This window comes from Notolepis coatsorum, assembly GCF_963971535.1.
Source record: "Notolepis coatsorum genome assembly, chromosome: 7".
NCBI classification, from domain to species: Eukaryota; Metazoa; Chordata; class Actinopteri; order Aulopiformes; family Paralepididae; genus Notolepis; species Notolepis coatsorum.
The window spans coordinates 82,400,181-82,423,784 of NC_140171.1; the positions used below are offsets into that span (position 1 = coordinate 82,400,181).

The window sequence follows — 23,604 nt, forward strand, 5'->3', positions numbered from 1 at the left end:
AACGTGACCAGAGCGCTCGGTACGCGCATGGACAAGATGGCGGCTGTGGACAAGATGGCGACAACGGTGGACCTGAGGCGAGTCGAGGCGACGCCCGGAGAGCAGCGGGACGAGAGGACTTCATCTTCGGGGCGCAGACAACGTACGTCACCCAGTCAACGCAGCAGCAGCAGGTCCAAAGGAAGGGACTGATCGTGGACACAGGTGCGTCGTCCCACATCATCAACGACAGGAACCGATTCAAGAACTTTGACAACACCTTCGAGCCGGAGAGACACAGCATGGAGCTGGCAGACGGGAAGCGCACATTCGGGTTGGCGCAGGGGAGAGGAGACGCACAGGTATGCCTCATAGACAGTGAGGGGCGCCGGTGTACAGTGACGTTAAAGAACGCTCTCTACATACCCTTGTTCCCACAAGAACTATTCTCTGTAAAAATCTGCTACTGCAAACGGTGCCAAAGTGTTCTTCAATGAAGGTAAAGATGTTCTTGTAGAGCCTAACGGTACGCGATTTAACATAGAGGTGTACAAGATAATGTATTATCTAGAAACAGAGTGTAATGATAATGATATGTGTAATGTGACTGTCAGTCATGATATCCATGATATCATTGTAATTACGAGGATTTACTGAAAAATGGCGCTGCACCGAACGGCTGCCTTTCTGATCGCTCCGTCGAGACTGTGCTTTCTTTTGTTAATTTTTATAGTATTAAGAGTTTTATTTGCACCTACTGGTGCATTATATGTGTATGACCGTCAGTCAATCATTGACATTGGATTAAGGAAAACTTACCGATTGGATTGCTCTCTGGATCGGATTGCTGAACAGCAGCAATGGCCCGCTGAGATCCTTTGTTGTGGCCGTGGCCAAAGCCAGGAGAAGCCGAGACGACGTGGAAGAGCAGCCGGGGTCCGGAACAGACTAACGTCCAAACGACACAGAACCACATTGCCCAGCATATTGTTGGCCAATGTGCAATCGATAGGAAATAAACTGGACGACATCAGAGCACGGATCCAATTCCAGAGGGACATTCGGGACTGTAATGTCCTCTGTTTCACAGAAACTTGGCTGTCTCCAGATGTCCCGAATCATGCAATAGAACCGGCAGACCACTTCTTTGTCCTCCGCAAGGACCGGACGGCGGAGTCACTAAGGACGAAGGGAGGCGGCATTGCCTTCATGATAAACAAGGAGTGGTGCGATATAGGCAACGCAAAGGAATTGTCTAACCACTGCTCCCCAGACCTGGAGTTCATCGCGATCAAATGTCGACCCTTCTTTCTTCCGAGAGAGCTAACGTCCATCATCCTCATCGGAGTGTACATCCCACCACACACGAACACTGGGACTGCACTTTCAAAACTTCACGACGAGGTAAACAAACAACAGATAGCTAACGTTTACGCTGCCATTGTGGTTTTAACAGCGCGCATCTTAAAAAGGTGTTGCCGAATTTCTATCAGCATGTGACCTGTCCCACCAGAGGCGAGAACATATTAGACCATGTATACTCGCAATTTAAGAATGGGTACAAGTCACAGGCTCTTAGTCCATTCGGTAAGTCCGATCACACCGCCATCTTTCTTTTGCCAAAGTATAAACAAAGTCTCAAGCGAACGCCGGTGGTCTCGCGAGAGGTTAAGCGTTGGACCATGACGTCAGAGGAGACACTCCAAGCTGCACTTGAATGCACATACTGGAGTGTATTCCGTGATAACACAGCCAATATTAACGAATACACTGAAACGTGCTTGACTTTGTCTGTACTCTGGTAGAAGAAACAATCCCCTCTACCACAATTAGAATCTACCCAAATCAAAAGCCCTGGGTAGATAAATCCGTCCGTGAGGCTCTGAAAGTGCGCACATCAGCATACAACACCGGGCTGGTGACAGTCAACATGGAAGAACACAAGACGGCAAGATACAACGTCAGGAGAGCAGTAATAGAGGCAAAACGGCGTTACAGGGATAAAGTTGAACTTCAGTTTGAACAGGCTGACTCTAGAGGCATGTGGCAGGGCCTCAGAACAATGACAGATTACAAAGGCACCTCCCTCAAACTGAACAGTGACATCTCCTTAGCAAATGATCTCAATTCCTTCTATGCGAGGTTTGAGGCTGTGAATAACAACACCAGCCTACAAACCACGGCAATGGGGGGGGGGGGGGGGTCTGCTGATGGAGACTCAGTGTTCAGGGTAACAGAGCATGAGGTGAGACGGATCTTTAAAAAAGTGAATATCATCAAGAAATACAAATAAATAAAAGGAAGTTATTACACTGAAGACAAGAGCTCCAGGGGCCAATATAAGAAAGATTTAATTCTTTTTCAGTTATTTTGTTTTTTCCATTATTGTTTCTCTATGGCCTACTAGGAGTAAGGGGGTAAATGTCGTGGTTCAGAAAACCATGGCTGGGGTGGGTTGATGTATTTCATGTATGTTTTTTATTCTATGTATGTGTATTCTATGTATGTTTTGTGTTCTATGTTTTTTGGTCATGTTTATTAATAAAAGCAATGGCAATATTTTCGAGGCAAATGTATACAGTCATAGATACTCCTCAAAGATTGTACCAACTACCATGTCAGATATAATTATAAATTCGTGGAACATTAAAGGCTTGGGAAATCCTATTAAAAGGAAAAACATTTTATCCCTTCTAAAAGAAAACAAAGTAGATGTGGCTTTTTTACAAGAAACATATTTGTCAGACACTGAACACGCAAAGTTAAAAAGAGAATGGGTAGGTCAGGTCTATTTCTCATCATATAAAAGTCATAGCAGGGGAACGGCTATTTTGATTAACAAAACAATACCATGTACAGTAGAAAAAACAATTACAGACCCAAACGGACGGTTTGTCTTGGTGTCAGGCTGCATTTGGGGAACATCCATTACTTTTTTGAACATTTATGCCCCCAATGCCGATGAACCCACATTTATGTCTGACATGGTGTTGCTGTTCAATGAAAACTGTAAAGGTTTTGGAGTGATGGCGGGAGATTTTAATCTGACAATGACAGCATTGGATAAGTCTAGTCAAACTAACCATAGCTCCAAATCCTCAAAAGTTCTTCAAGGGTTATGTGCAGAAAGTGGCCTAATTGATGTCTGGCGTGAATTACATCCAGGCATTAAAGACTACAGCTTCTTCTCAAATGTACATAACTCATATAGTAGAATAGACTATGCCTTTATTTACTCAAAATATATATACATGATAAAGGAATGTGAAATTAGCCCAATCATTTTATCAGATCATGCCAGAATATGCATGACTATTCAGTTTAATAGGAACAACTCGTTCACCAAACAATGGAAATTTGATAATTCATTACTCCAAGATGAAGAATTTAAAGTAAAAACGCGAACATGGATTACAAACTACATAAAGGAAAATAATGACCCCCTCATTGACCCTAACATTATCTGGGAGGCTGCAAAAGCCACTTTAAGAGGACTAATAATTTCATATGGTTCATTTAAAAAGCGAGTAAAAAGAGCACAAGCACAAGAACTTGAGAGAGAAGTAATAAGATGTGAAGCACTTCATAAGACAGCGTCTACAGAGGACAATTGGAGACAATTAATTGTGGCCAGGGCCAAATTAAACCTTAATATTTCAAACGAAATTACAACAAAAATGAATTACGTTAGACAAAAGCATTACGAATTTGGCAATAAACCAAGTAAATTACTGGCCCATCAATTAAAGAAAGAACAAACTGAAAGAACTATTAAAGCAATTAATCTCAATGATAATATAACATATCAACCTAAAGAGATTAATCAAGCTTTCTTTGAATTCTACAATACACTTTACAAATCTCAAAGTTCTCATTCACAAGAACAACTGGACCAGTACTTACAAAATAAGAAATTGTCAAAATTGTCTGAATTAGACCAGCAATATCTTAACTCATCATTTACAAAAGAAGAGGTTCTGGCCACAATTAAGTTAATGCCCATAAATAAAAGCCCAGGACCAGATGGTTTTTCTGCTGAATTTTATAAAGAATTTTGGACTGAACTTCATCCCATTTTTATGGCAATGATGTATAATTTCTGTCACAATAGAATACTCCCTCAATCAATGAACCTAGCACATATCACAGTATTGCACAAAAGTGGCAAAGATCCTTTAAATTGTTCATCATATAGACCTATTAGTCTTTTAGATCACGATTACAAGATTATAACCAAATTATTAGCAAAAAGACTAGAAGATATTTTGCCTAAATTGATTAATCCAGACCAATCGGGTTTCATAAAAGGGAGATATTCTGCTGACAATATAAGGAGACTTTTAAATGTAATAAACCATTTGGACACCAGTCGGAGCCCTTCTCTGCTCCTATCACTGGACGCAGAGAAGGCCTTCGATAGGGTTGAATGGAACTTTCTTTTTTCTATACTTGACAAGCTTAATATGGGACCAAACTTTATCGCTTGGATTAAAGCAATCTATAAAAATCCTAAAGCAGCTGTCATTACCAATGGAGCTTCCTCTGATTTTTTTACACTAACGAGAGGGACAAGACAATGATGCCCACTGTCGAGTTCACTCTTCGCGATGGTGATTGAATTGCTGGCGTCATGTGTACGAGACAATATTCACATTAAAGGACTGAAAATGAATAAGGAGGAACATAAAATATCCTTATACGCAGATGACATTATTTTATACATAAAAGACCCAGAACAGTCCTTATCACACTTATATAACGAAATAGAACAATTTGGAAAATACTCTGGATATAAGTTAAACTTTAATAAATCAAATGCTTGTCTCCTGCATATGACCCCAACCGAAACGATGTATAAAACATATCCCTTTAATTGGTCTCCAGAAGGGTTTAAATATTTGGGAATAAACATTACACCGCAACTAGATAACTTGTACTGGGAAAACTATTGTCCTCTTATAGAAAAGATAAAAACTGATCTGTGTAAATGGTCCACGCTCCCATTATCTCTGCTGGGAAGAATAAATGTAATAAGAATGAACGTCCTTCCAAGACTAAATTTCCTTTTTCAAATGTTACCATGTTACTTATCTACAGAATTTTTCAAATCTATGAATAGACCCATCTCAAAATTTATTTGGTGCAACAAAATGCCTAGGATAAAGTTATTGACACTTATGAAACCAGAATCCATGGGAGGTCTCGGTCTCCCCAACCTCCAACATTATTTTTGGTCAGCCCAATTAAGAAATGTACTGTCATGGTCGTTGGGAAGACGGGACTCACAGTGGTTTCAGTTAGAAGCTAAATTTGTTGACCCGTTACCATTGGACTCTCTCATATTTATAAAACAATTTAAAAAGATAAGAAACATAGGTAATTGCTTCACTGTTTTTAACACACTATGTGCTTGGAAGGACTGCTCAAAAAAACTGGGTGTCACCAATTGTACCTCCATATACTCTCCTATCTATCACAATCCTGATCTAGATAAACATCTAAGATCAATTAATATACTCAAATGGGCTCAGTTGGGGATAAGTCAATTCAAAGACCTGTTTCATACAAATATGCAGTTAAAATCATTTATGGATTTAAGAACAGAATATGCCATCCCAAATACTGATTTCTTTAAATATTTACTAATGAGAAACATTATACACATACTGAGAAGAGAAAATAAACTAAGACTAGAATTACATGAAATAGAAGAAATACTAATGTCGACCACAATTAAAGGTAAAATTAGTGAATTTTATGACATCTTCTCCAAAGAATGTCACTCATCTTTTTTGCCTTTGTTGAGGATCTGGGAGACAGACCTAACCATGAAATTTGTAGAAAATACATGGCTAAATATTTGTGATAGAATACACTTTCCATTTACAAGTAACAAAATCAAAGAAGCAAATTTTAAATGTATCCATAAATTGTATTTAACTCCAATAAAAATGCATAAAATGTCTAGAGATAATCCAATAAACTGTCCTAGATGTAAAACTAACGAAGGAACATTTCTACACATGTTTTGGCACTGTGATAAACTAAAACGATTCTGGAATTGTATTCATTTATTTACAAAATCTGTATTAGAAACGGAATTTGACTTGTCCCCATGTGCCTATTTACATAATGAATTACCAGAGATCCAGATGGATCCAAAAAAATATAGACTGCTGATTGTTATAACATACTTTGCCAAGAAATGTATTCTCCTGTTTTGGAAAAATGACTCTTCGCCCACTTTTGAGATGTTTCAAGATCAGATATCCCAGCTTCTTCCATTGGAGAGATTGACCTTGGAGGAGCGCGGCCGGGGGTGGATGTTCCGGGACCTTTGGTCTCCGCTGTTTTCTCGATTGAGCAGAGGGGCTGTTGATTGATACGGCTAGTGGATGTGAATATATCCGCATGCTGTCGCTGGCCATGTCGATTGGTGGTTTTGCTGTTTGGTTGGGGGAGGGGTGGGGGCCGGGGGTCTTGGGATGTCTATCCCCGGTTGTGTATTTTTTGGAGGTGGGTTTCCCTAGTGGAAGAAGTTGTACAACAGACGCGTAAGAGGCCTGTCTGTTGTATAACAATGATGTTGTTGTTGTCATTGTTGTTATTATTTATTATTGTTTATTTAAAAATACGTATGAGAAAAAATGAACAGTGTAAACAATATCATTAACTCTGAATATAAAAATATGAGAAAAGCAAACAAGACGCGGTCTCGGACTGGTGGGGGCCCCTGATTCGAGGTCTTGGTGAATCGGAGTGTTAAAGAGGCATGATGCTCTGGCTCGCTGGGGCGCCGGATTTGGGGTCCTCACGGGGTAGGGACCTTGGTTGTCGATACTGGAGATGACGGGTGCTCAAGTAATCTCGCCTTATGGTACATACATGTGGGTATATGCATGTATATATGTATATATATGTATGTGTGTATGTATATGTATATATATATATATATTCTTATTAATTTATATATTTAATTTATACATGACTATTTTATTTTTCATTATTCTGATTTAACTGATGGTTTTGTCATTGTCGTTATTATTATTTATTATTATTATTATTATTATTATTATTATTATTATTACTGTTATTGTCCTGTGATGTCTTGTTTATTAGTATTGTTATTGTATTGTATTGTCTTGTTTCATGTTGAAAAGGGAAAATAAAGAAAAACTATTTGAAAAAAAAAAAAAAAAAAAAGTGAATATCAGGAAGGCAGCAGGACCGGACGGCATCCCCGGCCGCGTCCTAAAAGTCTGTGCCGACCAACTGGCCCCGGTATTCACTGACATCTTTAACCTGTCCTTAGAACAGGCTGTCATCCCCACCTGTCTGAAGAAGTCCACCATCATCCCTGTACCCAAAAAATCTACGCCCGCTTGCCTCAACGACTACCGCCCTGTAGCTCTCACCTCCATAGCCATGAAGTGCTTTGAGAAGCTAGTGAAGGGCTACATCTGTTCCTCCCTCCCCATCAACCTGGACCCCCTGCGATTTGCATATCGCCCCAACAGGTCCACGGAGGACGCCATAGCCCATGTGCTGCACACAGCAGCATCACACCTGGACAAGAGGCAGGGGAACTATGTGAGAATGCTGTTCATCGACTACAGCTCAGCATTCAATACCATAGTCCCCTCAAAACTCATAGCCAAGCTCAGGGACCTGGGCTTGAACTATGACCTCTGCCAGTGGGTCTTGGACTTCCTGACGGGCAGACCCCAGGTGGTAAGAGCAGGCAACTGCACCTCCTCATCCATCACGCTCAACATAGGGGCCCCCCAGGGCTGTGTTCTGAGCCCCCTCCTCTACTCCCTGTACACACATGACTGCGTAGCACAGCGGAACAACAACACAATCATCAAATTTGCTGATGACACAGTAGTGGTGGGCCTGATCTCTGCCAACGACGAGAGGGCCTACCTGGAAGAGGTAGAGAATCTGTCACAGTGGTGTCAGGAGAACTGCCTCTCCCTGAACGTCAGCAAAACAAAAGAGATGATTGTGGACTTCAGGAGGTCGGGGGTCAAGGACTACAGCCCCCTCATCATCGACGGGGCACCGGTTGAGAGAGTGAACAGTTTCAAGTACCTCGGAGCCCACATATCCGAGGATTTGACATGGACCACACACATTGACAGTGTTGTGAAGAAGGCACGACAACGCCTCTACTTCCTCAGGCGCCTAAGGAGGTTCCAAGTCAGTCAGAAGATCCTTAGGAACTTCTACTCATGTACAATAGAGAGCATCCTGACTGGCAACATCACCTCCTGGTTTGGGAATAGCACTGCACAAGACCGTAGCAGACTACAAAGAGTGACACGTTCAGCCGAACGCACAATTGGAGGGGGGCTTCCGACCCTCCAGAACATTTACAACAAGCGGTGCAGGGGGAAGGCTAAGAGAATTATTAAGGACTCGAGCCACCCGAACAACTGCCTCTTTGAACTGCTGCGGTCAGGCAAGCGATACCGGAGTCTTAAGGCGAGCACAGAAAGACTCAGAAGAAGCTTCTATCCCCTGGCCATCAGGCTGCTAAACGAACAATAAACACTATGCAACAACCATCAAATGCACACAGCGCACACACCCACACGCACACACTCACTTAAGCAAACAGCACACTGCAGCACCCACTCTCCACACTTTAGATCACACAAACACACTTTATATTTATTGATAAAGGATTTGCACTACAACTCGTACACCTACTGTAAATTGTACCTAAATTGCACCTCATCCCATTTCTGCCTTGCACTATATAGTATTGTATATTAGTACACTGCATAGTATTGTATATTATATGGTAACTCAGTTACGTCTATTCTGCATCGAACATTGTACATATGTCTATACTGAACACTGTGACCTCATTTTTTTACTTCTAATTTACATGCTATACTATGTTATTTTATTTCATACTTATCTTGTCTTGCACAGTCTCTGAAGCGTAACAGTAAGAAGCATTTTGTATAAAAGTATTCTGTACTTCTGTATGACAACTGTTACAAAGGGTCAGATTAAACCGAATATATATATTTATTACTTGAGATATATTGTATATTATTTGTATATCGTCTGATATCCCTTGTATATTCTTTGTACATATACACGGAATATCCCTTTACCTAGTACAGGCCAGACCATAATATTCGTTCTCCTATTGGACAGCGATCCCCTAGGCGCCACGGCCATACCCCCCAATGTCTAGTTCAAAGTCACCGCTAAGACATGCCTGGACATGCCCGGTTCTGCGCAGGAATACGAGACAGAAATAAGGCTGGTACTAGATTGTTCACCTTACGTATAAATACGGCGCAGGTGAATACAGCAGTAATCTTAGTAACAAGTTGAAGCCTCACACCACGATACAACGTGCTGTGAAGTGGGCCCGTTTTGCCCCGAAATAGAGCCTTGAGACCGCGTGCGAATTGATAGCTGAAGTGTCAGAGTGTAACGCTGTATCGTCGAGTTCGACCTATTCTATTATTAAGTAATAGTCTATTATGTATAGTGTATCGTGCGGCTACCGTTCTACAGTGACCAGCATTACCAATGTTTCATCGTACCGAGCTAGTGTGCTTATCCAGGCTGGGCGGCCTAACCTTGTGCCGTCATCCGAGGAGCCCTAGACGAGAACCGTGTGGATATGTACACTGGATAACCTACACCGACGACTACAGAGCCCTTTTCGGCTGGATTATATTTGCTTTGGTCCTGTGGCTGTTGGAGCGGAGAATCGTCTACACCCACTACCGTGTGGGATTTACCCTGTGAGGAGCACCGTCGAGCCCGCCTCTAGGACTCTGAGGCTGGCTAGCTTTCCTCCATGCGGCACTGCACACCGGAGAATAGCTGTTGCTTTGTCTACGGATCAAGGGATTATTGCACTGTCTCCTGTACCTGGAGTCTCCTTATTCCTCGTTGATCCAGACTTTTGCTACAGACAAATCCTCTCCCCTGCTGGCTTACAACCGGAGGGAACCCCCTTAGTATCTCCAGCTGACCTACTAGTGTACCATATATAATTCTTATGATACAGGTGGTATTAATTATCTCCTGCGTAATATGCTCATGGACTTACGCTCTTGACCTATTCATGCACATTCTTCGCCTTACAAGCGCAACTCTCAATCTTGATAAGTAATGTAAGATAATCTTGGTGCTCTTCTAATACATATTATTCTAAACAGTATTTCTTGTGAAGCCGTGTTATTGTGGGGGTGTTCATCTCATATACATGTGTACTGTATGGCCAGTAGTAATGTACATAACTCAGTAGTGGTTTAATGATACCATACTTATTCAATACAGTCAGGGAATTGTACCCCTCAGTTACAATTGGTCCTTCGAGCCGGAGGGTAATTAGCGTAATATTAATATAATATTAATATTGACATGGCCAGCGATGAACACTCCACAAACGGTTCTCCTAAGCTAGATCGCCCGGAGCACAGACGGCAGCCACCTCTTTACCTAGAGGACTACGCTACCAGTCTACTACCTAGCTTTATACAGACGTTAAACGCGGAAAAAGCGGATAGTAAAAGTATGTCAAACCCTACCGACCAGGCGAACCTGCCAGTAGAGACCCTAGTGGGTTCTAACGTAACTGACCAAGCTCACGGGGGGGACCAGGAGGGACATGACATGACTTTACCCCCCGCCAACGTCAACGGGATAGTCCCCGGAGAGCTCCAGGATAAAGAAAGCCCTCCAGGGACGGAACCCGACCCACCACCAGAAGAGACGCGCACCCAGGAGATGGACCTCCTCGGAGCGCGACAGGAGAACGGATCTCCAACGAGCACTGCCAGAAGCCGATCACCTCCATCAGTGTCTTCCCCCAGCGAGGCGGACAAGATGCTGGCGCAGGCATCTATCGCCACCCTGGCAGCCTCCACTGAACGCGATCGACTCCAAGCACAGACGCTTAGCGAGCGCGAACATTCTTCCATGGAACAAGAGCGCCTCCGCGCGCAACACCAAAGTGAGCACGAATACTCTACCATGGAAAGAGACCGCCTGCAGGCTCAACAACTGAGTGAGCGCGAACAATCTGCAGACCAAAGAGAACGCTTCCACGCGCAACTCCAAGCGCAAGCCCTTAGTGAACGCAAACACTCTGCGACCCAGCGAGAGCGCTTCCAGGCGCAGCAAAGGAGTGAAGACGACCGCATACGCCTGGAGACCAGACGCCTCCAGACGGAAGAAAATATGTAAAGAGACCGCGCCGAAGCCCAGCGCGCCGCCGCCGATGCACAGCGCGAAGCCGCCAATGCACAGCGCGACGCAGCCCAAGCCCAGCGCGAAGCAGAGCGCGACCTCGCTCACATCAAGCGCGAAGCCGAGCGCGACCGATTACAAGCTCAGATAATGGAGCAACTGATTGCCAGGGCAACCCCCCCTCCCTCCGCACGGAGCTCCAGGGCCTCGTCAAGACAAGGGTCTAGGGCACCCTCCCCTACCCGATCAAGCGACCCGGAGCCCGGCCAACAGAAAGAGCCTATACACGTCTCCAAACCCCCTCCCCGACCGGTCCATGCGAGACCCAGCAACAGGGAAGAACCGGCCTACGCCGCTGAGAGACTAAATAGACGATTACAGGATCTAGAAGACCTGGCAGAAGAAGAGGAAGAGGAGGAAAGTCAAGCCCAACAGCAGCATCGTACTCCACAGGACCAGGAGGTCCAGTACAGCCCAGGCTTTACCCCCGAGGCCCTGCGTTACAGACCCCCGACTCAACTCACGGGTGAGCCTGACGCACGACCAGCCCCGAGGAACAGCACCTGGGTACCCGGGCCTTGGTACCCACCAGGTACCAGCCCACCACGACACGTAAGAGGAGACTCGCCTAGGAGGCCTCTCCCCCAACGTTCACCGATGTGCCAGCCATCCATGGCATCGTACCTTGGCACACCGACGTTCCCGGACTTCACACACGAGAACAGAGCACAGTACACAGAGCTACGAATGTGCTTAGAGACAATGATGTCCGATGTCCCCGATGAGACGTACAAGTATGCTATCCTACTCAAGCACCTGCAGGTGCCCAGAGCGCATAATATAGCGCTGGCATATTCCAACTCAAGTACCCCATACACCACGGCTCTAGTAGCCCTCGACCAACGTTATGGACGCATATGGGACTACGTAATACAAGAGATAAGGAATATTGACCGTCTACCCCCAGCCACAGACAATCGCTCATTAGATGACCTCTCTATCAAGGTACAATCCATGGTAGGGATGCTGGGGGCGCAAAAGGAAAAGGGTAGGCACGAACTGTACGCAAACTCTAATGTTGAGAGAATATTAGAGAAGCTTCCGCCCGCCCGACAAGAGCGCTTCAGGCGGCAAAAAGACCACCGTGATCCCAACGGTCCCGAGCCATCCCTCCTAGACCTGGCCGACTTCCTGGCGAGAGAAGTCAGCAGCCTACGACTGGATACGTTCGTGCGGAGCGTACCAAGCTCCAGAGAGGGACCTAGGAGATCAAACGATAACCGCAGGCTGGTGACCGTCATGCACCAAGCCGAATCAGTACCGCGCAACAAGAACCACAGCACCCCCTCGACGAAAGAGAAGTGGAAGATTGTATGCCAGTACTGCAAAAAGGAACACTGGCTGTCACACTGTGACACGTTCAAGAAGATGACCGCCGACGAGGTGAGTCAATGGATAAAGTCCAACCGCCGCTGTTACCGCTGTGCGCGCAGTCACATGGTAGCCGAGTGCCGCTTAAAGAAGAGGTGTAGTCGGTGTGACGGAGCCCACTTGGACGTTTTACATGACAGTAACAGAAGAAAGCCCGCACCCTCAAGCAGCACAAAGGCAAGTGTTATGTACATTGACCCCGCCAGCAGCGGGGGCGCCCGGGTGCTCTTGAAGGTGGTCCGCGTAACGTTGAGCTACGAGGACAAGGTCATGGACACCTACGCCGTCCTTGACGACGGGTCAGAAAAGACCCTTCTCCTCGCGTCCGCTGCGGCCCAGCTGGGGCTGCGGGGGAGCGAAGAAACGATGACGATTCGGACTATAAGAAGAGACCTGAAGACGATCAAGGGTGAGAACGTCTCCTTCACTATCGCAGCAAGCGGGCAGCCAGAGAGACGGTATAGGATCACTAACGCTTTCACCAGCCAAGACATAGGCCTGTCGCAGTACACCTACCCCATCGCCAAGCTGATGGACAAATACGTGCACCTGCGTCAACTACCTATACCGCTCATAGACGGCGCCACCCCGACCCTGCTGATAGGATCCGACCACGCACACCTCATCGTCCCGATGGACCGGGTCCACACTGGGCCCAGAGGCTGTCCAGCAGCAGTCGAGACCCGCCTAGGATGGACACTACAAGGCCCCCTCTCCAGGTCTCCCAACCGAACAGCAGCCACTCGCTGCCTCCACTCCAGAGTGACAGAAGAAGACACCGCCCTCTTACAGCACGTCGAGAGGCTATGGACACTAGAGACAATGCCCTTTAAGAACGAAAAGAAACACATTCGTTCCAAGGAAGACATTTATGCCATAGCCCTCCTCGAGCAGGGGACAAAGAGAGTCAAAGTCAACGGAGTGATGAGATACGCAACTCCACTCCTGAGGCGAGAGGGTATGCCTACCTTCCACGCCCCAAAAGAAGCGACGGAGCGGTATCTATCGAACACAGAGCGGCGCCTAGCCAGAGACCCCGCTCAAGCTACTGTGTACCGCGCTGAGATTGACAAGCTAATCACAGCGGGACACATAAAGAGAATTGACATTAAAGAGGCCGATCAGACGACCGAATCATGGTACGTGCCGCACCACAAAGTCCACCACAACGGCAAGGATCGTATTGTGTTTAACTGCAGCTACCAGATCGGATCACAAAATCTGAATAAAGAGCTCTTGCCCGGCCCAACACTCGGCCCCTCTCTACTAGGCGTGTTGCTACGTTTCCGCCAGAACAAGGTGGCCATCAGCGGCGACATCAAAGGGATGTTCCTGCAGGTGCGACTAGTGGAAGAGGACAAGCCCCTGCTGCGGTTCTTAAGGAGAGAGAGGATCGGGGATGAGCAACCATCCATCTATCAATGGGAAGTCCTCCCTTTCGGAACCACATGCAGCCCATGCTGTGCTACGTTTGCACTGCAAAAACACATCGCAGAGGACCCAGCAGCTGATGAAGAGGTCCGACAAAGTGTAGGAAATAGTTTCTACGTGGACAACTGTCTGCAAAGCGTCTCGACGCCAGAAGAAGCCGAGGCCCTCCTACTCAAGCTCCGCGCCTCCCTGATCAAAGGCGGCTTTGATCTCCGGCAGTGGGCCAGCAGCGACCCTCAAGTATTGCGCAGCCTCTCCCCAGAGGACGAGGCACCAAGCAGCGAGACCTGGATGGCGACCATCCCAGGAGAAGCCCAAGAAATGACATTAGGACTAGTCTGGCGCTTCAAAACAGACTCGCTCCATTATAGACACACACCCCTGACCAAGGAGCAGGGAAGGTCGATTTCACTACCGACCACAAGACGGAGTGTATACAGAACACTCGCCAGACAATATGACCCGTTGGGATGTATTCTACCTTACACCACCAGGGCTATACGAGCGCTATGGGACAAGGACCAGGGCTGGGACGATCCCATACCCGACCACCTTGCTTCCACATGGAGAGAGTGGGAGACAGAACTCAGCTCGCTCCCAGGTGTCAACATACGCCGCAGCTACTTCCCACCCACAGTGAGGCCGGAGACGTGTCAGATGGACCTGCACGTCTTCAGCGACGCCTCCGAAGTAGCCTACGGTTCGGTGGCCTACTTGCGGGCCCGAGAGGAGGGAGGAGAAATACATACTGCCTTCATCCTGGCTCGCTCAAGAATAGCCCCCTGCAAGCAACAATCTATCCCGCGTCTAGAGCTCTGCGCAGCCCTAGTAGGAGCGCAACTCGCCACGTTAATCCAACGTGAACTCACCATCCCGGTGCAAAGAACAATCCTGTGGTCAGACTCCATGACCGTACTCACATGGATCCAGTCCGATTCGTGTAGATACAAGGTCTTCGTGGGAGTCAGAATCACAGAGATCCAAGATTTAACAGAAGCAGCACGCTGGAGGTATGTGGACACAAAGCAGAACCCAGCCGACGTCATCACATGGGGAATGTCCCTGGATGACCTCACACGTCACAATCTCTATAGTGACGGTCCCGAGTTCCTCAAGCTCCCGGAAGAAGAGTGGCCTACACCCACCCCACGGGAGGCGAGTGAAGAGGAGGCAGAGAAGAAGAAATCTATGTTCTGTGGGTTGACACACACACTAGTCCCCACAGATCCCAACATAGACGACTGCCCCACCCTTGAGAGTGCGCAGTTAAAGACATTCCTGTGGCACCACCCTGAGGTTCCGTCCACTACTGACATTAATGCAGCTAACTACGAAGAAGCAGAACTCCTTCTGCTACAGCGAGCCCAAAGAGACTCGTTCCCCGACGAGCTAGACTGTCTGCAGGGATCAAAGCCAGTCCCGTCAGACAGCAGACTGCTCCACTTGGCCCCTGAGAGCGACGCCCATAAACTCATCAGAGTGGGTGGTCGTCTGAGGAGAGCCCCAGACTTAACGGATGACGTCAAGTTCCCGATAGTCTTAAACAGCCGACACAAGGTCACAGAGCTCATCATAAAGAAATACGACGAGGACGTGCACCACGCCGGGGCAGAGAGAGTCTTCGCGGAGATCAGACGTCGCTATTGGATACTGCAAGGAAGCAGTACGACGCTTCCAGCGGACCTGTCTAGACTGTCGCAAGTGGCGAGCACAGCCCAGTATACCCCGGATGGCTGACCTACCCCCCTGTCGCCTCCGACTCGGCGACAAGCCCTTTCACTCCACCGGTATGGACTGTTTCGGCCCGCTGTATGTAAAGAAAGGAAGAGGGACGGAGAAGCGGTGGGGTATTGTATTCAAATGCATGACCACCCGAGCGATACACATAGAACTCCTTCCAACCATGAGTACGGACTCATTCCTTATGGCCTTCCGGAGATTCACATCGCGGAAAGGAAAACCGTCTATATTATTGTCTGATCACGGGACAAACTTCAAAGGCGGAGAAAGAGAGCTGAGAGAGAGCTTCCAAGCTATGGGCCCAGAACTTAAGACCCACCTCGCTCCCTCTCAGATTGATTTCCAGTTTAACCCCCCGAATGCACCTCACTTCGGTGGAACTTGGGAACGAGAAGTACGTTCAATAAAGACAGCCCTGTACGCCGTGCTTGGGGCCCAGACCGTGGCGGAAGAAGTCCTCACGACAGTCCTCACGGAGATCGAGCGAGTATTGAACTCAAAGCCCCTCGGTTACGTCTCAAGTGATGTAGCAGATGTCGACCCAGTCACCCCCAACACTCTCTTGATGGTGCGGCTGGACCCCGCGCTCCCACAGACAGTGTACAGACCTGAAGAAGCGAACGGCCGAAGAATGTGGAGGTACAGTCAAGTATTGGCTGACAAGTTTTGGAACAGTTTCCTCCTCCACTATCTACCGTCTCTACAGACCCGCCAGAAATGGTTAAAAGAAAGAGACAATTTGACGGAAGGCACAGTCGTCATGATTATCGACCAGTCACTACCCCGAGCTGTGTGGCCGGCCGGCCGCGTAAGCAAAGTGATCACTGGTACCGACGGAAAGGTCAGAGCGGCAGAAGTGCTCGTCCAAGGGCGGACATACACCCGACCCGTGGTGAGGCTGATAGAGTTGCCAAGGCTCCCCGACTCTCTTGATGACGACCATGACCCCCCGACTTTGTGAATTGCCCTACTCCTCACAACGGACATTGAGTAGTGGACAGTGCGGTTAATCTGTCTATGCTTATCTAATTAGATGCGGACTAATTAGGAGGCGGCTGTTACAAAGGGTCAGATTAAACCGAATATATATATTTATTACTTGAGATATATTGTATAGTATTTGTATATCGTCTGATATCCCTTGTATATTCTTTGTACATATACACGGAATATCCCTTTACCTAGTACAGGCCAGACCATAATATTCGTTCTCCTATTGGACAGCGATCCCCTAGGCGCCACGGCCATACCCCCCAATGTCTAGTTCAAAGTCACCACTAAGACATGCCTGGACATCCCCAGTTCTGCGCAGGAATACGAGACAGAAATAAGGCTGGTACTAGATTGTTCACCTTACGTATAAATACGGTGCAGGTGAATACAGCAGTAATCTTAGTAACAAGTTGAAGCCTCACACCACGATACAACGTGCTGTGAAGTGGGCCCGTTTTGCCCCGAAATAGAGCCTTGAGACCGCGTGCGAATTGATAGCTGAAGTGTCAGAGTGTAACGCTGTATCGTCGAGTTCGACCTATTCTATTATTAAGTAATAGTCTATTATGTATAGTGTATCGTGCGGCTACCGTTCTACAGTGACCAGCATTACCAATGTTTCATTGTACCGAGCTAGTGTGCTTATCCAGGCTGGGCGGCCTAACCTTGTGCCGTCATCCGAGGAGCCCTAGACGAGAACCGTGTGGATATGTACACTGGATAACCTACACCGACGACTACAGAGCCCTTTTCGGCTGGATTATATTTGCTTTGGTCCTGTGGCTGTTGGAGCGGAGAATCGTCTACACCCACTACCGTGTGGGATTTACCCTGTGAGGAGCACCGTCGAGCCCGCCTCTAGGACTCTGAGGCTGGCTAGCTTTCCTCCATGCGGCACTGCACACCGGAGAATAGCTGTTGCTTTGTCTACGGATCAAGGGATTATTGCACTGTCTCCTGTACCTGGAGTCTCCTTATTCCTCGTTGATCCAGACTTTTGCTACCGACAAATCCTCTCCCCTGCTGGCTTACAACCGGAGGGAACCCCCTTAGTATCTCCAGCTGACCTACTAGTGTACCATATATAATTCTTATGATACAGGTGGTATTAATTATCTCCTGCGTAATATGCTCATGGACTTACGCTCTTGACCTATTCATGCACATTCTTCGCCTTACAAGCGCAACTCTCAATCTTGATAAGTAATGTAAGATAATCTTGGTGCTCTTCTAATAAATATTATTCTAAACAGTATTTCTTGTGAAGCTGTGTTATTGTGGGGGTGTTAATCTCATATACATGTGTACTGTATGGCCAGTAGTAATGTACATAACTCAGTAGTGGTTTAATGATACCATACTTATTCAATACAGTCAGGGAATTGTACCCCTCAGTTACAACAACTATTAAAAGCAAGCAGTGACAGAAGGCATGCACATTAACGGTGAAAAGCATAGACTGAACGAAGAATGTGAAGTGTGTATAAAGGGGAAGTTCACTCAATCGAGAAACAGACATCCCACAGAAAAAGTAAAGGTACCACTTGAGCTAGTCAACACAGATCTAGCCGGTCCAGTAAGCAACGAGTCCATAGGTGGCTTTAAATATGTACAGTATTTTACAGATGTGTGTAAGGGGCAGTGTTTGTTTACTTTCTCAAAGCAAAGAGTGACACACTCCAGGCCACGGAGAAATTCCTTGCAGATGTAGCCCCTTATGGCAACATAAGATGCTTGAGGTCTGACAACGGAACCGAGTTCACAAATAGAGAGTTCCAATCACTGTAGAGAAGGAACAAGATAAGACACGAGACGTCATGTCCTTACTCCCCGCACCAGAATGGGTTGGCAGAGAGGGAAGGACGTACTCTTTTCGAAATGGCTAGGTGTAAGCTAATAGATGGTAACTTACCTAAGAGTCTATGGCATTATGCGGTACAATAAGCCGCTTACACCAGAAACAAGTGTTTTAATAAGCACACAGGCACCACCCCGTATACAGCACTGACAGGGAAAAAGTGTAATCTAACCAGAATGCAAAAATTTGGGTCAGTGTGTTATGCTTACCAGCAGGACAGAGGAAAGCTTGAGTCCAGATGTGAAAAAGGACTCTTTGTAGGGCACGACAAAGGAAGCCCCGCTTTTCTAGTCTATTATCCCGGTAAAGGGAAAGTGCAAAAACACAGGCTAGTCAAATTTGTCACAAAGACAACATGTGAGAACGAGACACAGACAGAGGAGCCAGAGCTGGACTCCAGAGTAAGGTGTGAAGAAAGAGAGACACCTCAGCCTAGTGTACTGAGCACAGTCGTGCAGACAGACAGTCAGCAACCCCCAGAGGATGATGACGAGGAGCACCCGAGGGTGACGTCACGTGCCTCATGCAGTGGGAGGTATCCCTCACGGGAACACAAACCCCCAAAGTATCTGAAAGACTATGCCCAGAGATAAAGTGACGAGGATGACAGTACACTTACCAGCATTGATTACTGCTACAGAGTAGTGGGTGGAGTACCTCAGACCTTTAAAGAGGCCATGGTGTCCCCTGAATCAAGAAAATGGGAGAGAGCAATGGATGAGGAGATGAGGTCCCTAGAGGACAACCACACCTTTACTCTAACCAAGTTACCAGAGGGCAGACAGACAGTGGGAGGAAAATGGGTGCACTCAATCAAAGAGGGTATTGAAGGCCACGACAAGTACAAAGCCAGGTTTGTAGCTAAAGGTTACAGTCAGAGGGAGGGGATAGACTATGGTGAACCATTCTCCCCCACAGCCAATCTGACCAGTGTAAGGGTAGTGATGCAGAAAGCAGCTGAGGACAGTTTGATTTTACACCAGATGGATGTGAAGACAGCCTACCTGCACGCACCCATAGATAGAGAGATATATATGGAACAACCTGAAGGTTATGAGAAGAAAGGAGAGAAGCTAGTGTGTAAGCTAGAAAAATCCATTTACGGCCTGAAACAGCCTGGGCGAAATTGGAACGAGATGCTTCATACATGTCTCATTGAAGATCACTTCCTACAGAACCCAGTAGACCCCTGTGTTTACTCAAGGGAGTCAAAAGAGTCAGGAAAAGTGATAATTGTAATTTGGGTGGATGATTTGATCATCGCAGCAGACAACACTAGAAACCTAGAGCAGGTGAAAGGTATGCTCTCCACCAGATTCAAAATGAAAGACCTAGGCAGGTTAAAGCATTTTCTAGGCATGGACTTCGAACTGCCAGTTGTGTACAAATATCCCAGAAGAGATATGTGGAGAAGATCCTGAAACGTTTTGACATGCAGGAATGTAGAACAAGGGAAACACCATGTGATCAAACACTAGACTACCAAGAGGATGCTCAGAAATTGACAGATGTAAAAATGTACAGAGAAGCTGTAGGTAGCCTCATTTATTTGACAACATGTACTCGTCCTGACCTATGTTTTGTAGTGAGTAAATTGTCACAGCATTTTGCTGATCCCACAGAGGAGCACTGGATTACAGCAAAACATGTTTTTCGTTATCTCAAAGGCACAGCAGATAAACAGCTTTGTTTCAGAAAGAGCAGCGATGGCTTAGGGCTTAAAGCCTACAGTGATGCAGATTGGGCGGCAGACACCACAGACAGAAGTACCACAGGGTATTGTGTGAGTTTGAACACAGACAGCTCACTGGTTTCGTGGAAAACAAAGAAACAGCCCACAGTGGCACTGTCAACTTGTGAAGCCGAATACATGGCTCTAGCTATGACAATACAGGAATGTATTTATCTAGAACAACTGCTTGAAGGAATGGATACCTATGTATATAAGAAAACTGTTGTTTAGGAAGACAACCAGGGAACCATTGAAATTGCTAGAAACCCTGTGTGCCGACAGAGGTGTAAACATGTGGATATAAAATATCACTTCATCAGAGAAGAAAGGATGACACTTGTTTATTGTCCTACAGACAACATGGTAGCAGACGTCTCCAAACTGAAATTGAGAACATTTGCAGAGGTCATGTTTTGTGTGTAAATATAGCCTGTTGTGTAATATTGACTGCCATATCCTTTTTGATGTTCTGAACTGTATTATTTTCTTTGAAAGATGTTTTTGGAAAAGTTGTACAGTATACACAACAGCCATAAGTGGGAGTGTTGAAGTTATGTGTTATATATGGATGCATGTAACTGCTTAACTGTTTCCACAAGAGGGCGCTATATGCGTAGCTATTGAAGCTGATGCCAGGTAAGAGGTATAAAAGGAGATGTTACCTCCCCCTCTGTCTCTTCCTCCATCGCCTCTCACAAGGAGAAGGTCTCGTGTACTGATGTGTGCAATGTGAATAATAAACCACGCCAAAGGCTAAAGAGAGAAACCTTGTTGTCATGGCCAAATTATTGTCGCTCCATAGGTGACTCTGTCAACACCTACACCTACTGCATGCACAGAGCTTGTCTAACTCCGGGTGAGGCTGTAACCCTTTGACTCTCACCAAGGTGTGAGATTTAAGCTATTGTTCGGGGCAACCAAAAGGGATTCTTCAACACCACCTAGTTTATTCCATGTTTCTCTCTTGCCTTTGCAGATGCGTTCTATGACATCATCACAGTGGGTGCTCCTGCAGCCCACTACCAGGGCTTCAAGTGTGGCGGTCTGCAGCGCCTCCTGAGCAGATATGAAGCAGAGAAGAAGAGGTAGGCAAATACTCTCATCCCACTGTTCAACAGGACAAAGTGATGAAACAAAATAATAATACATTTTATCTTGTTTTGCCAAAGAGCAAAACTGGTTAGAGCCAAGGAGGGCAAATGAAGGATACCTCAAAGCTGTCATATTGCATCATACCCTGTGAAAAATCGAGGTATGACACATGCACAGTTAAAATTGTTTTGCATATCCATTAGATTTGGTCTTCAAACACTCCACCTGCGCAATCTGAGCATGTGCCGTACCGCTGGCACCCAGCTGGAATTTCTTGAACTACCATGTTACCCAGAATGATTGACCTTGCCCTGCAGATCCTGTGCCCTTGAGGGGATGGGCCCCATATAATTACAAATCAAACTGACTTGGTCGAAAAGTTTGAGTGAGAGAAGTCCTCATCTTGCAGTCATAATCAACCTAATTGGTTTTAACTGTTTTAGTCATAACCTTTTAAATATTTCCCCCTCCCCCTACCCATCACAGTCTGTCAAACTTGATTATTTATTTTATTATAGAAATAGATAGAGCCTTGTCAATGAAGATACAACTACATTGTTTTGTGGCTCTCTGCAGACAAAGGTGGAAGCTTCATTTAAAGGGGAACACCACAAATAGAAAAAATCTAATATGGTATTCCCATGATAGTCCCAAGATAGTTCAATCAATATTTGTGAACATGAGTCATTGAATATAACATCTGGAGCTGCTCCATTGACAATGGATGTGTGAGATCCGGTTGGTTTTTCAATGTGTACATAATATAAATATCTGTAGATGACAGCATCTACTCTTAGATCTCAAATGAGGAGGACAGTATCATCCGTGTGTGTTTCCACGGTAGAGAGCAGCATGCAGAGTGCTAGAGATGAGGGAGTAGCAGCCAGCCGCACGAGGCCACATAAACAAAGATAGTGGTGCGGCTAGGGAGGGGAGTTAATATCAACAGAGAAGCCGTTGCCATGGGGAAGAGATAGAAAGGGCATTAGAGATTTGGGTCATAGGTGAGACGTAGATGCCTTGCGTGGTTGCTATGGGCTGTCAGCCGTTGCTAAGGACTATAGTTTATAGCTGGGAGTTTCTTCCGGTTTGACTCAGACTAAAAAACAAAGCGTGGAGACGTAGACAGAGACCTCAGGAGCTAGAGGGTGGGGGAAGGGAAGCTGATGCGTGGCCCCACCCTCCGGTTGCCACGAGCTAGCTTCGGCTAACAGGGAAGGCTTTTTGGATAACACTAGGCCGCGACAACCACCGGGCTGATAGAGAGAGAGACCATTAGAATAATGAATTAAGACTTTTTCAAGGACCTTTCAGAACTGTTTTCCATCTTGTACAGACTATGTTTATTGGAATAAACATAATGTTCCAAGGAAAGGTATCCTGTTTCCAGTGTCTGGTTAATTCTTTTGAGATGCATGTATCAACGGGGAAGATATTGTGTATCAGCTAGTACGATGAGAAAGAGATAAACACAAAGCAGAAACTTCACGGATGAGAAAGAGAGCCACAGGTGACGTGGTGATTACTGGCTAATAAAGACGAGAATCCAACAGATGGGAGACAGATTTTGTGCACCCACAGAACGTTGTTTTCTTTTTTAATATCCTAATGAGGTTTATTCTATAGTAGTGGTCTCAGTTCTGAAACAGAAAATGTACCCATGAACTCAGAACATTCCTCAGGGTTATCTATAACATATTTCCCAATTCACTGTCTGTGGAGTTTGAGTTTTAACACTCTAGTTTTGGGATTTGGGAGAGAGTTTCACATACATTGATAGACCAGAGGAATAACATGTATAAATTAGACACTACCACTTAGGCAATGTCTAACAAATAGTGGCTGTGCAGTGGCTATAATACCTGGCAACAGCATTGTGTGTGGTGTGTGATTAAAGCCTCGGGCCTCATTCATGCTCAGTCTACTGCATTCAAGTCAAGTCAAGAGTTTTATTCGTCACGGCATACAAGTATACAATGACATGCGGGTGGTCTTGCCCGCAACGATGTGCAATAGTGGTACAACATATAATAGAATCCAATAAAAAACATTGTGCAATAACAGGTAACAGGTAACATGGTGTGACATCTCGATATCTGTACATAGTTATTTACAGAGC

At 46.0% G+C, this 23,604-nt stretch overlaps 1 protein-coding gene across 1 annotated transcript in view; it reads left to right on the forward strand.

The window, feature by feature from the left end:
* The window catches only part of inpp4b (inositol polyphosphate-4-phosphatase type II B), a gene marked incomplete at its 5' end in the record, with an annotated part of 822,779 nt that overhangs the window by 617,528 nt on the left and 181,647 nt on the right, over window positions 1-23,604 (forward strand). Inside the window, one exon of the mRNA XM_084318315.1 lies at window positions 21,370-21,478. Within this exon, the coding sequence (XP_084174441.1) occupies window positions 21,370-21,478 (109 nt within the window). The remainder of the gene's footprint in view (window positions 1-21,369; window positions 21,479-23,604) is intronic.